We start from the raw sequence: 12,793 nt of genomic DNA on the forward strand, positions 1-12,793 counted from the left end.
TTCTTCATACTTATGTATGATTTTAGTTAATAATTTGGGATATATTTTTATTCTTTTTACTTTCCTTTATTCCTACTTATAAATATTTTAATAGTCATCTTATAAAATATATTTAAGAATATAAAAACTTAATAAATAATAATCTTAGAAATATTTATGCGATATCAAAGAATGTTACATTCGATTTTATGAAGTTTCAGAATCTGCCATGACTGCTTTTTCTTTTTTACGTTGGTAACACTGAATGTTGGTCTTGTGATCATAGCAAGTGCAAAAGCTGGAGTAGGTACAAGTATAAAGTCATTCATTTTAATCGTTTAAGAATTTTTTATTAAATTCGTCATCGCTTAATATCGACGGCAGACATGGTGGAACGAACGAATATTAAAGAAATTATTCCAGCATTACCCGACGAGAAAATTGGTAAATAACCTTGATAAAATTAGCTTTATAAGATGATAAGCCACTCCCAACATTTGAAAACATATGAAATATCCTATTGCTTATTATTTATTTTGATATTTTCTTTTCTTTGTTGAAACATTTAAATATCTACATATAAATCATTACAGATATGCTTGCCGCTACGAGTGCTCTTCAGCAGCAAGCAGCTGAAATAAGAAATCAAAGAATTAATTGGCAGTCATATCTACAGTAAGCATATTTTATTTATTTTAATGCAATCAAAATAATATATTAACAAACATCTTTATATAATTGATCGACATGTAATATATTTATTTGATAATGGTTCAATCCGTATCAAACATTACGTTATTGAACTTGTAATGATATATACAAAAGTATTATAATATTACATGTATTATTTTTTACTTTATAGATCACAAATGATACCTAAAGAAGACTATGACTTTATAGTAGCTTTTGATACAAGCGATACTAAAGCTCGGGAAGCAAAACTAAAAGAAAATCCACATCAAGCTGCAAAGACTTTTCTTAATCTCCTTGATCATATTTCAAAAGAACAAACAACACAATATATTCTTACGATGATAGATGATATGTTGCAGGTATTTGGTTTAAAACTATATAATTTTCTATATATAAATATTCTATGTGTATGTCATGTATTTTTATATTCAAATATTTTTACAAAATATCTTATTTTATTAGGAAGATCGTAGTCGTGTTGAAATATTTAGAGAACATTCTTCACGTAAACGAGAATCAGTTTGGGGACCATTCCTTAATTTATTAAATAGGCAAGATGGTTTTATATTAAATATGACTTCTCGTATTATAGCTAAGTTAGCTTGTTGGAGTCATGAGTTAATGGAAAAAACTGATCTCCAATTTTATCTAACTTGGCTAAAAGATCAACTTAAATTGAGTGTAAGTTTGCAAAATACATAAAATTAGATACTAAAAACTACAATGCATGGTAATAATACTTATATATTTGGTAAAAAATCTAAATAAATTAGAAGAATTTCGTTATTAACTCATAATTTATTCCAGGATATTAGTAAAGCTTTTTCTTTTTTATTTATGAACATATTATTTGCTTTAATTATATCTTGCTTTGCTATCTAGTTTAGATAATACGTTTATAATGTACGCATAAGCAAGGCACCTATTATTAACATATTATATAGATTAAAATGTGCTTTTGTGAATTAATCTGACATTATTATGAGAGAGTACAACAAATTTAATTTTAACAAAATAATTAAATAAAACATAATTTAGAAATCATTCTTTTAATTTTACTTGTCTTTATACTAAATGCTTAATGAATCACATTATTTGATGTATTTATATTATCGAATATGTTACAAATTAAAATTTTTTAATTAATTTGGATTAATACATATGGGAATTTAAAACAAAACTAACAAAATTTCTATCTAACAATTGCAGTTCACACTCTTTTGATAACATTATTTCTACTGCTTTTTATATGGTGAAGGGTGAAATGATTAGTTATATTAGGAGTAGAATATTTCAAAAAATCAGATGGGGTTTTAGTTTGAAGCTCTTCAGGAGACAGATTTGCATGCAGAAGTAATGCAGGATACTTCTATGGAGGAGGCAGGGGAGGCCAATGAACTGCACGAATTACATAATCCGGTTGGTTTTGCAATAACTAATTATAACTACTGATATTTGACAAAATTACATATGAAAGGAGAGCAGGGTGCAGAATTATTCATTAAAGCACAAATAAAATAAAATTTGGAGTTACTAATTAATTATAATAAACAGGTGCCAAAACAGCTGTCAGTTTACATTAATTATTTAGTTTTTTACAATAATATTTATTTTATTAATTGGATTGTAAAATGGATTATGTGGAATAAGCTATTGATCTTATACTCTTTATATAACTAAACAATTTTTTTGAATGCGTATTTATATTTTTCTGTTTGTTTCTTTTTCTGCTTTTTAGATTTCTACCTAAATAAAGTAATTAATCCGTTTTTTACTATATTAAATGTAAATTGAATGCTGTTACTTTTTATATGTCAGTTATTGTTATAGAAAACTTATATCATTATTTGATTTTTGATCATTTAGAATAATGAATACATTCAGTCTGTCGCACGATGTCTTCAAATGATGTTGCGCGTAGATGAATATCGTTTTGCATTTGTCTCTGTCGATGGAATTTCAACACTTTTGAGTGTCTTATCTGGCAGAGTAAATTTCCAAGTACAATATCAACTCATTTTCTGTTTATGGGTACTTACGTTTAATCCATTACTCGCAGAAAAAATGAATAAGTACGTAAATTTAAAATATACGAAATGTTTAAAATTTTTATGAATATTCAATTATTTTTCATATATATAATGGTTTTTACAGGTTTAATGTTATACCTATTCTTGCGGATATATTAAGTGATTCTGTTAAAGAAAAAGTGACTCGAATTATTCTTGCAGTATTTAGGGTAAGATGAAATAGTGTTTAAAAATATATGGATATTATTCAAATTATCAGATTTTCTCAATTTAATTATGTTTTTAACAGAATCTTATAGAAAAAGTTGAGGATGGCCAAGTAGCCAAGGAACACTGCATTGCAATGGTTCAGTATAAAGTATTGAAACAATTATCTATTCTGGTACAGCGTAAATTCGATGATGAGGATATTACGGATGACATAGAATTTTTGAATGATAAATTACTAGCATCTGTACAGGACTTAAGTTCATTTGATGAATACTCTACAGAAATAAAATCTGGACGTCTCGAATGGTCACCTGTTCATAAATCCGGAAAATTCTGGCGAGAAAATGCTAGTCGATTGAACGAAAAAAATTATGAACTTTTACGCATCTTAGTTCATTTATTGGAAACAAGTAAAGAACCTATTGTTTTGAGTGTAGCTAGTTTTGATATAGGAGAGTATGTGCGTCATTATCCACGAGGAAAACAGTAAGTTAACCTGATCATTTATAGTTGCATATTATATTATACTGTTTTGTAATATAAGTCATATAAAGTATTTAAATTTAATAGTGTTATTGAACAATTGGGTGGTAAACAACGAGTAATGCAATTATTGGGCCATGAGGATCCAAATGTAAGATATGAGGCTCTTCTTGCTGTTCAAAAACTTATGGTGCACAATTGGTAGGTATATAAAAAAGAAAATAATAAAATTTAATTCCTGATAGATTGCATTTTATATATAAACATTTCTTTTTAGGGAATATTTAGGAAAACAATTAGAAAAAGAACAAACTGGAGCATCGGGAACCAAGTCTGGAGCACAAGTTCCTGCGAAGGCTTAATATTTTGCAATAGTGGTATAGCTATTTATCTCTTAGATAAGCAATCGTATAAATGCTTATATCTTTTATTAAGTATTGATCTTATACGGTTACGTGATATATAATTTGCTATCTGTATAAATCAATATCACTATGTATTAATATTATGTACAAAAAGCTTAATTCGCAGCAAGACAAGATAGTCCATAAAAATGTTCTGATCATTGTCTTGTTATTCCATTAAATCTGATTCATAACTTCCATGTATAAATTATTAATGAATCAGTTTTATGTACATATATAAAAATTCTTTAAATGTAAATGTTGTATAGCCACAAATATGTATATTGTGGTACGATCGTATTACTAGAGTAGTATATAATATAACAGATTTTTAAAATTTAAGGAATGTTAGAAAGAATAAAAATATATGCCAATATTAAAATATATATCAAATATATTTTTCTTCATTTTTCTACAAATGATAATTTCACATTAATATTACAGCAAGTAAGTTGAGTTACAAGATATTTAAATATATACGGAATATCAATTTCTTTCACAGATTCGTCATCCCCGCAAAGTCTACACTTTTGTTTCTTTTCAGTTATACCTGTTGGGTTTATCGACAATTCTAACACGGGTCCTAATAACGTTCCACACTTCTGACAAACTAAAGCCTAGAAAGTAACATTTTATAAATAAATAAATAAATAAATATATACACACACAGAGTTAAAACATATCTGAATTAGGAAAAAGAAACACAATTACTTACAGTCGTTTTATCAGAGCAATGGAAAAGACGGTCCTGTAGAAGAAATGAACACCCGTGAGATATTAAAGAATCTCGTTCCATTTCTCCAAATCGAACACCACCACCTCGACGCCGTCCTTTTATCGGTTGCCTCGTTAATACATCGATTGGACCAGTACTTCTTACCTGTTTAAAAAAAAAGAACATTGTATTTTCACGTAATTCATATCACTGCGATTAATCAAAAGATACAAACCTGCCATTTGTCTGAAACCATATGACGTAATCTCTGATAATGTACAATTCCAAAAAATATATCAACTGTCATTTCACGTCCATCGATACCAGAGTACATTCTTTCTGTACCATAATAATTATAGCCTCCACGTTCTAGTAACTTTCCAAAGAATTCAACTGCCGTTTCGTTCTCATCAAATCTAAATGGTGTTGCATCATGTACTAATCCATGTACAGCCGCAGACTTTCCAGCCATTACTTCGATCATCATAGCTTGAATAAAAATAACAACAAATTTTATTTTAGATTTAAAAATATGTTTTCTTAAATATAATTCAAGTTTTTTAGTTTTGATTACCTATTGTCATACGACTTGGAAAACCGTGAGGATTGAATACTATATCTGGAATTAGACCCGTCTCAGTGAATGGCAGATCTTCAGCTGGCCATTTTTGTGAACAAATTCCTTTTTGCCCAGCTCTTGAAGCAAATTTATCACCAACACTTGGATTTCTCTGGAAGAATTACTTGTGTTGTTATAATTATAATGAATGAATTGGTAATGGAAAAAAAGTATTATACAAACTGGAATACGAAATGTAATACAAGCTCTTCTTGGAGTATTACTATTTAAAGTACCACATAATTTTACATTATCTATATATATGTCTTCTTTTCCATGATATTTACCAGTTACATAATTAGATTGTTCAGCGTCATAATAACTAAAAAAAAAAAAAAATTAAATATAATAATAATAATATAATATAATGAGTAGAGCATATGGCAATATATTTCAAGTTATTTAAAAATAACAATAAATATTATTTATTACTAATCTTTTACCAATAAAAATAATCATTTTCTTTAATTATAGAGCCAGGTATAGGCAAGCCATCAGTATCTAACTTTTCTGCAAGAAAAGGTTTATTTGGATCTCGTACAAAATAACTTTTCTGATCTTTTAAATCTATAAATTCTGATTTATAAACCATTCCGTGTGCAAAACCACGATCATAAGCAGCTTTGTTGATAATCATTGCATCTTCCATATCATATCCCTAAATAGTTAATATTATTATATCTTAATTATGTATCTCTTAATAAATATCATTACAATGATCACTATATAGCTATGATTACTTACTGTATATGAAACAACAGCTACAATTGCATTGGTACCCATGGCAAAATCGTCTAAATCCATTTTGTCATAATGTACTGGTCTGAATAAAGGACTTGCAGGTGTTTGTAATCTATACAATTTTGTTTCAGATTGTTGTTTCCACGTATGACATGGTGTACCCATTGTTTGTTTACCCATCTATAAATTATTGTATTGTTAAGGTAACTAATTGATAATAACCTTAATTTTTTTTTTATTCTAGCTCTAGCGCAAGAAGACTTACTTGACACTGATACATATTTCTTGGACTTTGATTACAGTCTGGCATAGGAATAAGACATGCTAAGTTACTCAAAAATGAAGTCTTTGCTAACTCTTGATGAGAAGTTAACTGAAAATGTAAAATATATATTAATATATAAAAAAATCAATATAGTCGTATTAAAAGTAAATGTATGCTAAAAGAATATTTACACCATCATAGGCTTCTTCTGATGTGATACAAATATCCATATAAACTTGTTCAAATGTTCCTATAAGTTCTGTTTTTTTGACAGCTAAATTCATTACTCGTCTCATCATACGCGCGGGATTAGTAAATAAATATAATCCTGGATATTGAGCTGGTACCGTTTTCTTTGGAATTAATACTATTTCCATTGTAGAGGGTACTTCTTTGCCTTTTATCTTAAGTATTCTTAAATTATCCGATACTCTGTTTATTATATTGTCTTCAATAAGACCTATTAATTTCCCATCTAACATAACGGTATATGAATCTTTCCAATTATCAGCAATAGAAATAGGTAACATTCCAAGATCTAATAATACTGTTGGTATAGCAGCTTTTAAATTAGAGTTTGGATGTTTTGTAATAATACAATTCATAGTTAAATGATTCAGTAAACCACATGGTGTACCATCCGGTGTATGTACAGGACAAATAAATCCTGAAGTAATTAAGATTGTAAATATATAAAAGATACCAAATAGTTTTATGCAAAGTTATTTATAAAGCATAATAAATTATTACCCCAAGCATCAGGTAAAAGTTGTCTGGTTTCTGTAGTTCTCATTCCTTGGAAAAAGGAGCCTCTATGAATTGCACGAAAATGACTCATATAACGCATTCTATTAATATTTTCTGCAACTATTGTAAGTCCACTAGTCTGCATCAAGCCTAAGCCTGTAGACGTTCTTAAATTTCCAGTAGATAAAAAATTTTCCATTTGTGATTCAAGAGACCCTCCATACTTTGTTATATGTAACATCTCCTCTAAGTTAATATGTATGTAATTATCAGAACTATTATAAATATATTAGAAGTATTTGAAATAAACGGTAAGTCAGTGTTAACATACTTACGCAATGTTAAAGCATATTTAGAGTCAGCATTTCTGGCACGTTTCATAATTAAAATCCTAAGACCCGTAAGCCATCCGTATAACTTCTCCTTTAACACTTGTAAATATAAATGGCCACCTAATAAACACTCCTGCATCATTACAGAATCAGCACCTTCTACAGCGCACTTATTATTAGCAACAGCGAAAAGCTTTTTCGTCATAAATACAAGTAAATAAAATTTATCTAATGGTTCATCTAAATGTATAGTGATGCAATGCCTGTAAATATATTAATATATTAATAGTAGATATATAAGCAAATAGATATCATCGATAAGTAAATAAAAAATTTACTAAGAAAATAATTACTTAATAATAAAATCACAAATTTCTATATCACTTGAATCTTGAGGTAGTTCAAAAAATTTAACTCGAAACATCTTTCCTATATATGCTTTACATTGTTCATGCGTATGTAAGTCTTCTTCATGTACTGCACGTAACATATTTAAAATACAACCTCTATAGTACAAATCATCTTCACAACCAGCCATTAAAGCATTGTAAATAAAAATATCTGAAACATCGACTAAACACTTCAATATTAAGATGAGAGGTGTATAGTATAAAACTTTCCTATGTGTAAACATTAATTTTACAGAACCATTAGTAACATAATGCAACGTATTATTCTGCAAAGTAAAAATAACAATTAATTAGAATACAAATAAAATGATTTAATAATATTTATAATAATATTGCTTTTACCGATGCGGTATTATCATCTCGAACGCTTCTTAAAAGCAATCCAAGATCACTAAACTGGGCACCCCTAGCTTTCCAGCCTGATCTTCTAATTGCAATAGGATAATTTCTTCTTGTCATCAATAACATACGTATAAGTCGTTCATGTCCTTTAATTATAAAATAACCACCCCATTCTTGTTCATGCTCTCCATGAGCAATTAATTCACTAGGATTCATTTTATTAAGATGACATCTATTAGACTGTAAAAACATTACATAATTAGTTTTCCATTATAGATAACTTTACCATATAAACTGTCTATTTTAAGAATATATACCTTGACCATAATAGGTATATCTCCCAAATCTTTTTCAAGTGTTTCTTGAGAATTGCCATTGACAGACCATCCTAATGTAACTATTATTTTTCCTTTATAAGTAGCACCTCTTTGTCTACACTCTGTAGGATATATTTTATAATCTTTTACACCAATTACATTAGTAGGGACAGATGGTTGATGAATCGATACATTATCAATCCATAACATAATTTTATCTCCATTAGCAAGTTGAAGATAAACTGGTAATATATCTGTAATTGCTTCAGAAAGTCCATCTTCCAACATATAATTAAAAGAATCTACATGTGGAAGTCCTAAACTTTGTAATAACTGAAATACACACAAATACATATATTTATTTTAAGTATTAAACAAAAAATAATTTTAATTGATATAAATTTAATCTTACAGGATTTTGTATATCCGGTGGTACTCCAAAATCTGGAGAAGTATTGGTTAACTTTGGTTCAGATAACATTTTTGTTAAGTGAAAAAACAAAATAACACAATATTTTACGTTTAAAATGTAATTCTCATATATGACACTACTATCTAACCTTAATATACCGAATGAAAGCAACACGTGTAGAAAGGAAAAAAATCGAATGGTAGTGGGGAAAATTGTTAGGTTAGTAGTATTGATAGGTTAGGTTATAGTCGCGATGTCGTATGATAAGATATAACTCGTGTCACGTGACATAAGTGCTATAGATGTAGAAAGACAATGAATGTCCCTTGGAAGATAATGTAACGTCCCTTGGAAGGATTTCTTCCGATAACGTTACGTAGAATGCGTTCTTTATCTTATTCAAGGGTATACATAAGATTTTAAGAACTTGGGTGTATAAATTTGCAAAATTCTTAAAGTAAATTTATATTTACTTTAATTATCTATATTTATATTATATTATATATATATTTTTGTATTTTACAATAATGTTTTATAATTAACAATCGTTGATATATAATTAAACATGCAAAATATAGCCAGCTTTTAACTATGTACATGCATTTATTCTGATGGTTCCTTATTATTTCTTTCTATTCGTTTTGTATGCTTTATATTAGTGTTGCCAACTTTAAATTAGTCAAGGAAAAAAAAAGTAAGCGGATGACGTTTGTATCTTCTGCTATCTGATATTTCTGTCTAATAACCGGTGCAAAATGATGTTACTTTCAATTATGTGTAATTTGGGTTTTAATTTTTAATTACATACAACTTGCAGGGGAAGAAATCATCGTAATAATATTGAAGTATTACGGATCATATTCCTATATAAATTCGAATAAAATATATACTCTACAAATTATGGATTTCTCTGATTTTATTAAAAAATAAGAAATAAAGATATGTATTCTATAAAAACACCTTCGCTTCGCATCGACGAGGCAGATTTGAAATGTAAAAATGGTTGTGGTTATTATGGTAACGCAGAATGGGAAGGCTATTGCAGCAAATGTCATCGAGAACATTTACAAAAGCAACGAGCACAAAGAGAGTATATATCAAACTTACAAACTGTCGATGTGTAAGAATATTCTCATTTATTCTTATAAGATTTTATTTATATAATTCTACTTTGTTACGTATTATGTTTGCAGAGATACATCTAATAAAACTTTACCTACTGGATATCATAAACAGGAAGAAAAAAAATCGCAACAAGAAAAGAAGTATAAATTATTAAATATTTCTTTCCGAAAGCCTACATCAAAGTGTAATGTATTTGAATTACATCTTAGTACCATAATATTTCTAATATATTTCTATCATATTTCTTATTATTATGTAATCTATTATTAGATTGTTTAAAATATATTATATAATGTATATTATTAATAATATAGGTATATTGTTTAAAGTAATATGAATATTGTTTATTAACGATTCTTTTTTTTCTGAAGTACAAGGATGCCAAGAATTACTTTATGAATTAACAAAGGACAATTCAGATCTTGAAAAAGTAAGAACTGAAAATAGAGATCTTATAGCTTCAATTGTGAAAACACCAGTTGAAAAAGATGTACGAAAATGTATACATTCATTTGTAGTAGATATTCTTCAGAACAAAGATATCAAAAGAATAGAAGAATTATCAGAAATAACACAGAATTTTTATCAAGTGTTTGCTAAACGTTTAGAAAATAGTGTTAAATATACAGGTATTAAATTCATATAATTTATTATTCAAAGTATTTATTATTAAAAATATAAATAAATTATAAAAAATATAAATAATTATTTTTACAGATATATCTGCAGATATTAAAGAAAGATTATTAGATTATGTTGAAAAATATTCTATGACATTATTGTACAGAATTCTATTTTGTCCACCATTCACAACAGATGAAGAAAAAGATTTAGCAATTCAAAAAAGGTTTGCACATTGAAGAACATTAAAATTATTATTAGAATATGATATAATATAATATAACATAATATTATATAATATAAAGCACATTCTTTTAAATTTTATTCGTAATAGAATAAGACAATTAAACTGGGTCAGTGGCAAGAATTTAGAATGTAGAATTCATGAAACAAGTTCTGAAGTTAGAGAACTTGTGTATACATCTATAACAGGTTTGTAATTAAAATTTTTTATAGTTTAATAGTAATTAATCAAATAAATATTTCTTTTAGATTTACTAAATATGGATTCTGCTAAAGCTCCACAAGAAAAATTAGCATGTGTTATTTATTGCTGTAGAAATATATTTTTGTTATTACAACAATCTGTAGGTGGTCCAGCTTCTGCAGATGAATTTTTACCTGCTCTTATTTTTATTGTTTTAAAAGCCAATCCTGCACGGCTTAAAAGTAATATTAACTTCATAACAAGATTTTGTAATGCTAGCAGACTAATGACAGGAGAAGGGGGATACTACTTTACAAATTTGGTATAGTATTCTTTTTTATTAGCAATGTTCAATGCATAAAAGTTTTCATTTATTTTATGATAAAATTCTAGTGTTGTGCTGTATCTTTCATTGAAAACTTAACTGCTGAATCTTTGAATATGGCTGAGAAAGATTTTAATGCATATATGTCAGGAGAAAGAGTACCACCAAATACGTGGGAATCAGCACTAATGATGTGTGAAGTGAATATTATTTTTTCTTTTTAATTCATTATCTTAACTTTTGCATTCAAATGATTATTAATATACTTCTTTTATTTCATAAATTCGATTTATAGAGCTTGCACTTGATGTGTGAAGATATAACGTTACTTGATAATTTAAAGGCAAAAAATTTAGAAATAATAAATGAAGCAAAAGAATTACAATCTAGAATGACACAATTTAAACAAGATATAGAAGTTAAAGTAGCTGCTGCAATTGAGAAATCACCATTATTAATAACGCATAGTCAAAAATTGCCTACAAATTTAGATTCAGATAATATTGAAAACTACCAGTTACCTCCGCCTATTATACCTCAGGTAAATACATGAGTATGTGCATATGTTGGAGTAAGTTAAAGCGATTGACTTGGTATTTAATAATTTTTATAGGTATATTCACACCCTGTTAGCGACCAATCCAATAACACTTTACTGGCAAATAATTCAGTTGATTTAAGAACTTCACTGATGGATGATTGTATTACACCGTCTCCAACATTTGATTTTCCTTCCTTCACTGGTGATGGTAGTTTAGATGTTAGTAAAGCAGATGATGAAACAAGTCTAATCAGTTTAGATACACAATGTGATTTATTGATGACTGATTCTCAATTACATGAAAAAGATACACCTGATATATTACTGGGAAATTCAAGTACTTCTAATGCAAATCTCGTATCATCTATTGAATCAATAGGTCAGGAAGATTATCATGGTTTTACTATACAAGGATCCCATATACCAACAATTCCTTGCAGTACAGGTGATTTGTCCATTAATTCTGCAGAATTGTCATCGGATAATCATTATTCTACATATTTCCACAAGATGTAATGCTATTTATAGATTTAGAAAATTATTCTTGGAATAATTACACATGATAAATTTAAAGAGAAAAATTATTAATAGAAAAGAGATTAGAGCATTCCTTCTTATGAATATATATATATATATATATATATATATATATATATATATGTCAAGTATTAATTTAGAATTAATGATTATTATTATCTATTATTATCTATAGTACTTTTGACTTTATTCATTAACAAATTAAATCAATATTTCAATATATTCAGTGAAAGCTAAACAATTATTATCGTTATTGTATATAAATAAAGTGATGTAATGTAAGATTTCAGTTTTGATCATATATTAACTAGATAGCAAATATTTGGAATGTATACATTAAAATTTTTTAGTAATATATTTTTTTATTTAATTTGTGATATAATAAATAATGGTGAAGTAATATTTATTATATAACAAGACACATTTTGCTGGAGTAAAAATTTCTATAGATTGTTTTGAAAATAATTTGGAAATGTAATAATTCGCATGAATATACTTTATTAAATTTCAATATGGTA

At 27.4% G+C, this 12,793-nt stretch overlaps 3 protein-coding genes across 6 annotated transcripts; 2 read left to right on the forward strand and 1 right to left on the reverse strand.

Annotated features, from left to right (window-relative positions):
* The first annotated feature begins 237 nt into the window (after window positions 1-237).
* Window positions 238-4,185, forward strand: LOC122629515 (V-type proton ATPase subunit H). 2 transcript variants are annotated; one of them, XM_043813013.1, is made up of 10 exons: window positions 238-423; window positions 573-654; window positions 842-1,031; window positions 1,135-1,353; window positions 1,990-2,091; window positions 2,539-2,744; window positions 2,827-2,911; window positions 2,992-3,398; window positions 3,483-3,596; window positions 3,673-4,185. In XM_043813013.1, exons 1-10 carry the CDS (start codon window positions 366-368, stop codon window positions 3,755-3,757), a joined length of 1,548 nt encoding a protein of 515 aa, XP_043668948.1. In that variant the 5' UTR covers window positions 238-365; the 3' UTR covers window positions 3,758-4,185. The 2 variants fall into 2 exon arrangements, with proteins under 2 accessions (XP_043668948.1, XP_043668949.1); XM_043813014.1 differs by lacking the exon at window positions 1,990-2,091 and having other exon boundaries at window positions 239-423.
* Window positions 4,176-8,958, reverse strand: LOC122629510 (DNA-directed RNA polymerase I subunit RPA2). Its single transcript, XM_043812996.1, has 15 exons — window positions 8,700-8,958; window positions 8,288-8,620; window positions 7,971-8,210; window positions 7,572-7,894; window positions 7,222-7,481; window positions 6,890-7,132; window positions 6,331-6,806; window positions 6,140-6,247; window positions 5,878-6,054; window positions 5,577-5,791; window positions 5,317-5,455; window positions 5,089-5,245; window positions 4,750-5,003; window positions 4,515-4,679; window positions 4,176-4,416 (listed from the first exon to the last, which is right to left on the reverse strand). Exons 1-15 carry the CDS (start codon window positions 8,766-8,768, stop codon window positions 4,204-4,206), a joined length of 3,372 nt encoding a protein of 1,123 aa, XP_043668931.1. The 5' UTR covers window positions 8,769-8,958; the 3' UTR covers window positions 4,176-4,203.
* Window positions 8,959-9,140: 182 nt separating this feature from the next.
* On the forward strand, window positions 9,141-12,378 carry LOC122629514 (rab5 GDP/GTP exchange factor). Of its 3 annotated transcripts, none has more exons than XM_043813011.1 (10): window positions 9,141-9,156; window positions 9,517-9,819; window positions 9,893-10,008; window positions 10,196-10,453; window positions 10,542-10,671; window positions 10,780-10,877; window positions 10,938-11,194; window positions 11,266-11,397; window positions 11,493-11,738; window positions 11,811-12,378. In XM_043813011.1, exons 2-10 carry the CDS (start codon window positions 9,641-9,643, stop codon window positions 12,252-12,254), a joined length of 1,860 nt encoding a protein of 619 aa, XP_043668946.1. In that variant the 5' UTR covers window positions 9,141-9,156; window positions 9,517-9,640; the 3' UTR covers window positions 12,255-12,378. The 3 variants fall into 3 exon arrangements, with proteins under 3 accessions (XP_043668946.1, XP_043668945.1, XP_043668947.1); XM_043813010.1 differs by lacking the exon at window positions 9,141-9,156 and adding an exon at window positions 9,358-9,447; XM_043813012.1 differs by lacking the exon at window positions 9,141-9,156 and having other exon boundaries at window positions 9,383-9,789.
* Window positions 12,379-12,793: the final 415 nt, after the last annotated feature.

Source organism: Vespula pensylvanica, chromosome 5 (assembly GCF_014466175.1).
Source record: "Vespula pensylvanica isolate Volc-1 chromosome 5, ASM1446617v1, whole genome shotgun sequence".
Taxonomy (NCBI): Eukaryota; Metazoa; Arthropoda; class Insecta; order Hymenoptera; family Vespidae; genus Vespula; species Vespula pensylvanica.

What these genes read in the sequence shown, in the direction of transcription:
- LOC122629510 (XM_043812996.1), bottom strand. Translation starts at nt 8,768, where the DNA reads ATGTTATCTGAACCAAAGTTAACCAATACTTCTCCAGATTTTGGAGTA. An exon ending in CACCGGATATACAAAATCCT is followed by an intron (nt 8,621 to 8,699) that starts GTAAGATTAAAT and finishes TGTGTATTTCAG; the next exon opens with TTATTACAAAGTTTAGGACT. An exon ending in ATATACCTATTATGGTCAAG is followed by an intron (nt 8,211 to 8,287) that starts GTATATATTCTT and finishes ATGTTTTTACAG; the next exon opens with TCTAATAGATGTCATCTTAA.
- LOC122629515 (XM_043813013.1), top strand. Translation starts at nt 366, where the DNA reads ATGGTGGAACGAACGAATATTAAAGAAATTATTCCAGCATTACCCGAC. An exon ending in TTATTCTTGCAGTATTTAGG is followed by an intron (nt 2,912 to 2,991) that starts GTAAGATGAAAT and finishes TGTTTTTAACAG; the next exon opens with AATCTTATAGAAAAAGTTGA. An exon ending in AAACTTATGGTGCACAATTG is followed by an intron (nt 3,597 to 3,672) that starts GTAGGTATATAA and finishes ATTTCTTTTTAG; the next exon opens with GGAATATTTAGGAAAACAAT.
- LOC122629514 (XM_043813011.1), top strand. Translation starts at nt 9,641, where the DNA reads ATGTATTCTATAAAAACACCTTCGCTTCGCATCGACGAGGCAGATTTG. An exon ending in CCGAAAGCCTACATCAAAGT is followed by an intron (nt 10,009 to 10,195) that starts GTAATGTATTTG and finishes TTTTTTCTGAAG; the next exon opens with TACAAGGATGCCAAGAATTA. An exon ending in CTCCGCCTATTATACCTCAG is followed by an intron (nt 11,739 to 11,810) that starts GTAAATACATGA and finishes TAATTTTTATAG; the next exon opens with GTATATTCACACCCTGTTAG.